Source organism: Typha latifolia, chromosome 7, assembly GCF_019914945.1.
Source record: "Typha latifolia isolate L0001 chromosome 7, TyphaL0001v2, whole genome shotgun sequence".
NCBI classification, from domain to species: domain Eukaryota; kingdom Viridiplantae; phylum Streptophyta; class Magnoliopsida; order Poales; family Typhaceae; genus Typha; species Typha latifolia.
In genome coordinates this window covers 3840036-3848174 of record NC_133092.1, presented here as the reverse complement: position 1 = coordinate 3848174, position 8139 = coordinate 3840036, and the positions used below count along the sequence as shown (strand labels likewise).

General features: G+C 36.8%; 2 protein-coding genes across 2 annotated transcripts; one reads left to right on the top strand and one right to left on the bottom strand.

Annotated features, from left to right (window-relative positions):
- The first annotated feature begins 249 nt into the window (after positions 1–249).
- LOC140792448 (UDP-galactose transporter 1) lies at positions 250–4930 on the top strand. The gene is made up of 5 exons (XM_073143460.1): positions 250–665; positions 2126–2375; positions 2488–2695; positions 4047–4278; positions 4366–4930. Exons 1-5 carry the CDS (start codon positions 555–557, stop codon positions 4588–4590), a joined length of 1026 nt encoding a protein of 341 aa, XP_072999561.1. The 5' UTR covers positions 250–554; the 3' UTR covers positions 4591–4930.
- A 162-nt stretch (positions 4931–5092) lies between these two features.
- On the bottom strand, positions 5093–6376 carry LOC140792449 (uncharacterized). Its single transcript, XM_073143461.1, has 3 exons — positions 5786–6376; positions 5527–5645; positions 5093–5398 (listed from the first exon to the last, which is right to left on the bottom strand). The coding sequence occupies exons 1-3, from the start codon at positions 6170–6172 to the stop codon at positions 5251–5253; spliced, it is 654 nt and encodes a 217-aa protein (XP_072999562.1). The 5' UTR covers positions 6173–6376; the 3' UTR covers positions 5093–5250.
- Between the last annotated feature and the right edge of the window lie 1763 nt (positions 6377–8139).

Sequence of the window (8139 nt, the reverse complement as noted above, 5' to 3'; positions counted from 1 at the left end):
ATATTTATATATAGAAATATTTATAAATAACACCTTATATGTTAACTACATGAGTGTTTATTTCTTCATAATTTGCAAATTGAAATCTAAATTACTTTTTTTATTATGAAAAAGTACTATCACAATAATTTATTTGCAAATCACTCCTCAAAATTGTACGTTATTATGTCGTCTTCTTCAAGCGTTTTTTTTTTTTAAATCCTGTAAAACTTAGAGATGATTTATTACAAAATTAAAACAAGAAGAGACGACCTTCATATATGACTGACTATAAAATCAAACCAAAACCCACCGTCTCCTTCTCCTTCGTCTCTCTTTCTCGGCACGTGGAAAGCAAACGCCAGCGTCAGCTGCAGCCTCCTCCGCCACCGCCGCCTCTCCCTCACGCTTCTTTCGAGATCCGTGGAAGAAGCGGCGGGCTCGAATCACGAGCGACGCCACCCGGGTGCGTGCTTCCTTGGTCGATCTGGGCCAGGGTTTGAACTCCGAGGTAAATCTCCTCGGCATCGGCGGCGTCGTCTTCCTCCTCTTTGTGGTGGTGGGGTTTGGGAGGAATGGAGGAGGGTCTGGCGATGAGTTGGGGGACGTTTCGGGCGATACTGGCGATACTGCAGTGGTGGGGGTTTAACGTCACCGTTATCATTATGAACAAGTGGATCTTCCAGGTATGATCCCTTTTTGTCATCCTTTTTTCTTCTCTCCCGTTTGAGTCAAGGGTGATCTGTTCTTGTGAAATCTGAAAGCTGGATTCTCGATTCCACCGATTTCGTCGCCGAATTGGTTTGAGGATAATCTAATTTTCGAGAAACGGTCAAAAGATCTAGAGGGTCAAATTGATCGTCAAAATTTGTGCCTTTACGTTTTATTTCCTATCCTTTGTGGCTCTGGATAGGAATCTTGAGGATTTCATTTGGAAATAGAGAACTGTTCCATTGCTACGTTGTTGAGGAAGGGGTTTGTGCAAATTTAGTTCGAATTGTGTATTTTGGGGATGGTCACTTTGCCACTAGATAATAAAGCAGAATTAGGAATAGCACAAAGTTATATGTTTGGTTCCTTTATAAAAAAATATAAGTTTTGTATATCTGTTTCTCAGCCCGTCGATATACATTAAAAGAGAGAACTTATCAGTCAGCACCAAGCATGCAGTAATTCGAAACTCTGATGCTCTTTTAGCTCCGGTTCATTTCAAAAATAGTTTCTTTTTTATTCTTCTGGAATACATTTCTTATTTTATAATAACAGCTAAACATCATAATAATCTTATTATAGAATACTAATACTATTTATCAAAATTACATCTTATACCACACACTAATTCAATTATTATTTTACACTTGATATCTATCCCATCAATCTATTTATATTAAATCAAAGAGTACTAATAATAATTTTATAAAAAAGAAAACATTTTTTTATCTTTTCTTCTAATTTATATCATATCAAAGATAATTATTATATTTCTATTACAAAATACAAGTGAATATAAGAATAGTTATTCCTAGAAAAAGATCTTATTTTAATAATAACAAAAAATAATATATATTCTAGAATTAATTTTATTCCTAAAATAAGCGAGACCCGTTTAAATACCAAAATAGCATGCACTACATATGTGCAACATTATTTGTAGCCCTATCATTGTTCTTCTTTCTATGAATGTAAGAGAAATTAGATATAAATATACAATGAAACTAGATACAGAAAGCTTGACATGTTAAGATTTGCACTAACTCCTTCACTGCTGCTTCGAGGAGCGCTGCTTGTTTTTCTTTTCTTATTGAGGATGGTTCATCTTGGGTCAATTCTAAAGGATTTCGAGGTAGGAGCACTCTTGTACCTCTTCACTCACTTCCTTTTTACCCTTCCTCTCACACTTCTGCAGAAGTGTATATACTAGGTAAAACAAGTCGATATGATTAATTGGTTTGGTTTCAACTGGCACTTGTTGTAAATCGGAATTGGGAAGCAGTCCGGTACACTGGTTATCTCTCACTTATGTCATCCCATTTTGGTTGGCATGATTTCTATCAGATAATTGTGAAAGAAATAAATTCTCATTTTAACAAAGTGACCTTTTTAAAGTCACCGGCTGCAAAGTTACAACAGATGCTTTTGGATGCAGAAACTGGATTTCAAGTTCCCTTTGACTGTATCATGTGTTCATTTTATATGCTCTGCTGTTGGAGCTTATGTTGCCATCAAAATGCTTAAGATTAAACCACTAATTGAGGTCAATCCTGAAGACCGTTGGAGAAGGATATTCCCTATGTCATTTGTCTTCTGCATTAACATTGTGCTGGGGAATGTGAGCTTGCGGTATATTCCAGTCTCTTTCATGCAAACGATAAAATCATTCACTCCTGCAACAACAGGTTAGCAATTGGTTTGTTCAGTATGGTTTTTTTTTTTGTGTCATAAGCATCCTTTCTTGTTTGGCTTTGCATTCAGTGTATAGCCAATTCTTACATGTTCTGTCCAAAACAGTTATTCTGCAGTGGTTAATATGGAGAAAGTATTTTGATTGGCGCATATGGACTTCTTTGGTTCCAATTGTGGGTGGAATTCTTCTAACATCTATAACAGAACTTAGTTTCAATGTTTTTGGATTTTGTGCTGCCTTATTTGGCTGTCTGGCTACATCTACAAAGACCATCCTGGCAGAGTCCTTACTTCATAGTTATAAGTTTGACAGGTAATAGATCGAATTATGATAACATATAGTTGCACTTTAAATATTGAACACCATATATATGGAAGTTGGGTTTCATAGTAAATCTGTTACAGAACGGGGCATCAGTTAGTTCTCATATCAAATCTGTTAGATAATATATTGAATATCTGGTTATCTTAGATAGCTAATAGAGGACTGTAACTGATCATAGTTTTTCATTGTAGCTGATGTGCCATTTGGATTGGAACATTAATGATGTTGGAAGTTTTATCGCATGATTCTATCATAATTTAATGTTACTGCTGAACACTGTTTGATTGCCTACTACTCTCTCTGGTGTGATTGAAGTTGTGTCAATTTTTACTTCAGCAGGAAGTATAGTAGTATTCAGAGCATTTCTTGGCCAAATTACATGTCTAAACAGTAGACAGAATTTCTTGACTCAGACTCTATGCAACTTAATCCAAATAATAATAATGAAGTACAATTTCAACAGAAATTACAGGCAACAGCTAAATTAGTAGGCGTAGGCAACTCTGTTGTTCTGTTTGACTTAGGAAAATCTGATATTCTAGATGGTATCTGACATTCATCATTTTAGAAACCCAACGGCAACCCTCATGTTTTCTACTCAAGGACAATTAGTCTCTTTTAAAATTTTATCAAGCTAAGAACAGGTCAAAGGATATAACATACAAATTTCATATGTTGGTATCTTGTATCTTTTTCCCTTTTCTTTTGTTTGGAAATAATATGATATTGCTACCAACCGCACTTATTTTGAAGAAAAGGTGAAAGAAGTACGTACTAAACTATTGGAGAGCACCTACCAGAGTAGTGTGAATTGTGAACTGCAGAGTAGTGGGTTTGGTGGAATATTTAAATATTTAACACGATGGTTGTAAAGAAAATTTCAGAGTTTAAATTTGAAATTCTGATGATTTTATCAAGATCCTAGATTGCCTCGGATTGTTATTTTTTACTATCAGTAACATTTCTAATAGATCTTGCTTTACATTAGTCAATATCATGGTTGCGACAGAGGAAATTCTGGAGTTCTTAAGTTTAGTTGACTTCTTATATACTTCTGTCACTCACATCTCCAATGGATGAAGATGGTAGAATCTTGTTACAACTAAGCATACCCCTATATGCTTTTGATAGTTAATGCTATTTAAAAATTCTAGCTTGTGGGATATGGCCTGAATTGTCATCCAAATGCAAAAGATATTTCTTATTTAGTTGTAATTTTACTTGGCTAGGAGAGTATCTTACTACCAGATTTATTATTTGTTGAGCAAACTGAATTACTTCTTAACAATAAGTAGCCTTCTTTTCTAACGTAGGTCTGTTTTGCATATGTTTTCTGTAGTATAAACACAGTATACTACATGGCGCCTTTTGCAACCATGATATTAGCTGTACCAGCTATTTTGCTTGAGGGAAGTGGAGTCATCAACTGGTTTTACACACATGACTCCATTTTTTCGACAATGGTGATCATTTTCAGCTCAGGGGTCTTGGCCTTCTGTCTCAATTTCTCCATATTTTATGTCATACACTCAACTACAGCTGTAACCTTCAATGTAGCAGGCAACCTCAAAGTGAGTTCAACTACCATTCCAGTCATAATTACTCTTTGCAATCTTCTGCTCTATTTCTGCTGCTTACATAAGAAAACTATGTTACAGGTTGCAGTTGCTGTATTGGTCTCATGGCTTATTTTCCGCAACCCGATCTCTGCTATGAATGCTGTTGGTTGTGCAGTGACCCTTCTGGGCTGCACCTTCTATGGGTATGTGAGACATATGTTATCCCAGCAATCTGCTGTTCCAGGAACTCCCAGAACACCCCGGACCCCTAAGAGTCTCATGGAGATGCTACCCCTTGTAAGCGATAAGCAAGAAAAGGTTTAGCAATACACATATTTACACTCATGGAACACCTATCTGTCATTCTTCATTGACGAAATATTTAGCTTATTGAAGAACAAAGTCAAGTAGAAGATACTACCATTTTCCACAAGACAAAGCCCTCTCCGTTTTCATTCATTACAAGCATTCTATGCGAGGTATAAAAGTTGGGATGCTAAGTTAGAAGGAGGCTGTCTAATCCTTACATTTTGCCATGTAATTTCTATGTTTGCTTCAGAATCAAAGAACAGCATGAGGGCATTCGCATTTTTTCTTTCCTGTTGTTGTTACTGTCGTTGTAATTTTACGGATCTTATCTAATACAGGGTTTTAGTTTGATACATGTCAAACGGTTTGTATCTAATCTTTCAGTTTGAAGTGTCTCGACTCATTTGAAATTATTAATGGTTAATGATCTGAGACAAGCATCTGAACTGGTTACCTTCGAGGTTATGAATGATGTGATTCAACAATTCAAAACAGGAAGCAAGTTGGAGATCAACAATACCAACAATGCAAACAGACAATATTGCATAATTTGTAATAACAGGAGGAGTGGGTCAGTTTAGATCTATGATTTACACATCACAAGAGTGGATTATGACTGTAGAATTATTTGACAGAGGTGGAGAGAAAGGTGATGTTAAGAGGCTTCTTGTTGTTCTAAGCCAGGAGCCAAAAGTTCTTCTGCCATCTAGTGCTGACCAAATAGCCACCCAATCCCTTGCTCTGCTTCCTCACAGCCAGAGTTAGGCAGTCTGCTCTGTTGATGCACTGCTCCACAAACTCCTCACTTCTGCTCTGAATGAAGCTGCAACCAGAAGCCAAATGGGTAAGGGAGGTAATGAGATCAGCGCATCTTTCTTTCTCTCTTCAAGTTCTCTTCAGATCTATGGAAAAACGAAGAAGAAATTATAAGAGTATCGTTGATAATTTTACCAACAAAATGGTGAAGGCTTGCTCTGGCTCAACACAAGCACTGAAGCCTCCAACTTCCTAACTTGGCCGAGTACTGTGGCTAACTTGGGCCCTTGAATCACAAGTGCTTCCACCTCCACCTATTACATCAAACATCTGTCAAACTAAGCAGGAATCGAAAGAAATGTTAAAGAAAAGGTCCAGATCTTTCATGCCTGAGATGGCATGAAAAGAGTAAGCTATTAGGATAACTTCTGATAGTGATGTTTCTTAGCAGTACCTCAGGTTTGCAGGCCTGGCAAAGAGACCCAAGAGAATTAACAAGGATTGAAGCATCTTTCCCTCCTCCTCCTCCTCCTCCTCCTCCGATGGCTTGGTGATGAGGAATGACATGAAGAAGAGTGAGGAGGTCTCCCTTATTGGCCACATGGGTCAGTGCCCACATCATTGCATGCTTTGCCCCAGAGCTATGGTCAACCACCACCATCACCCTCTTCTTTGCCATCATCCCATAACCTTCTTCCATTTGGCCCCAGTTCCCACAACCACCACTTCTCTTCTTCCCCCACCTCCTTGAACCCCTTGTGGACTTGATGCAGTAGGGAGAATGGCCTCCACTACTACTTAGCTGCCTGACAAAAGACTGCCCATTTCCTCTGCTTCCCATCCCTCTTTCTCCTTTCTCCTTTGTTGTGATACTCTGTATGGTGGGCTTGGTGTTGCTTATAAGTGTAGGTTTGGAATTATGGACGGGGAGATGGAGGAAAGGGACAAGGGAGGTCTAAGGAAGGAGCCATGCGAGACGTAAAAGAGAAGGGGGGTCACGAGTAGAGAGAGTGTGGTGTGATGGTTGGTGATCTTGATGCATGACAGGGGAAGATAGGGGTGACCAGGGAATCTTAAGAGTACTTCAAGGAGTTTCTTATTATTTTTTAAGTTTGCTCATCAAATATTATATCCAAATAAATAAGTTTCAAACTTTGTTAGAAATGATAAAATTTAAAACAAATAAAAAGAAACTATAGTTTAAGCTTCATGGGTCAGTACTAAGATGCTTGATTAGTCCTCTACCTGATAGATTCTTATCTAGCTTTTTACTGTAGTTCAGTACTATTTGCAGCATTGATTGGAAAGTTTGCCAGGTTTTTGCACAGGCATCATTGGTGATGGGAAAGTACTTCCATTTTCTTTTAAGATAAAACTATACAAACTAGCCGTGTTGCAAGAATGGACCTCAAAATATCACAATGGTTATTCTGCTGCTGTTGCCGCTGCTGAGCATCTGTCTCAAATGAGCCTCTTTTGAGACTTTTTATATGGATCTTTGGTGTTTTTTTTGAGCTATAGAATCAGTAATCTTGTAGTTATATTACATGAGCTTCATAGCACTAGGTGGTGTTCTCTTTCTTCATAATAAATAGCTTTGGTACGGGTGATCAAAGTAAGAACTTGGAAAGATCCCAACTACTTGATGGTCCTGATAAGAATGATCATGGAGATGTAAAACACTCAATATTTTAACTATATTATAAATAACTTACTCTTTTTTTTAAAAAAAATATTTATAAATATAGCTCTTTATTTATTAAAGAAAAATATCAAGTCATATCGTACCGTCCAAACCGAAATCATCGTGTTAAAATGAAGCCTCTAAAAGAGTAAAATAGATGGAATATTACTCCACATACATACTTTGGCAAATAAAAAGCATATTTATAAATAATAAAGTTAAAAACGAGGGTGTTACTTGTAAATATATGAATACCCGAAGGAAAGGAGAGGAGAGGAGAGGAGAAAGAATAATTTTCTCTGTCGTTTTGGGCTTGGGAGACGACGCCCTTCGCTCACAAGCCGCATACGCCCAAAGAGAGCTTGTGCGTTGGAAAGTGACTTTCTTGGACTTGCACTCTAATACCCACAAAAGGAGCCTCCTCACTTTCCCTGGGCTTCGGTGCACTCGAATTAGGATAAATCTCATTTCCCACCCTACATTATTAACTTATTCTGATCCAGTTTCGACGTCCTTTGTCTAGAGAGGAGTGAGGATGTAATAGAAGGGAATTAGGAGGAGCTGTCGGTCAAAGTTGACTACCCGGTGAATTGGATTTTTTTTTCTTTTACATTTGTGTCCTTATTTGTAAAGAGAGACAAAAGATAGTACAGTCGGTAGGTACATTCTTTATAATTAATAAGTTCATGGGTTTATTTGATTCTAACTCCTAATAATATCTTAGAGAAATTATTTAATAATTTAGTTTGATTTGATTGATTGTTCAACTATGCAATTAGTTTGGATGAGCAATTTTGCAGCGCGACGGCTTAGAGTAAATCTTAGTGGTGTTTGATTCGAAGTAATTGTTCGACGATGCATATAACTTGAAACTTAAATTAGATAGTTAAAATATTGATGATGCATAAATATTTTTATATCTAAAAAAAATAAAAATAAATAGAGAGATAAAATCCAAAAAATTCATGAAAACAAACTAATGAAGTTATTTGTAGCTGAAAATGGGTCCCAAAAAACACTATGCTAATATTTTTTATTTTAAATAATATTGTCTCTAAACTGTCAGCTTAAATGAACAAAACAAGCTTGAGAGATGTCATCTCATCATATTCTATATAATTATT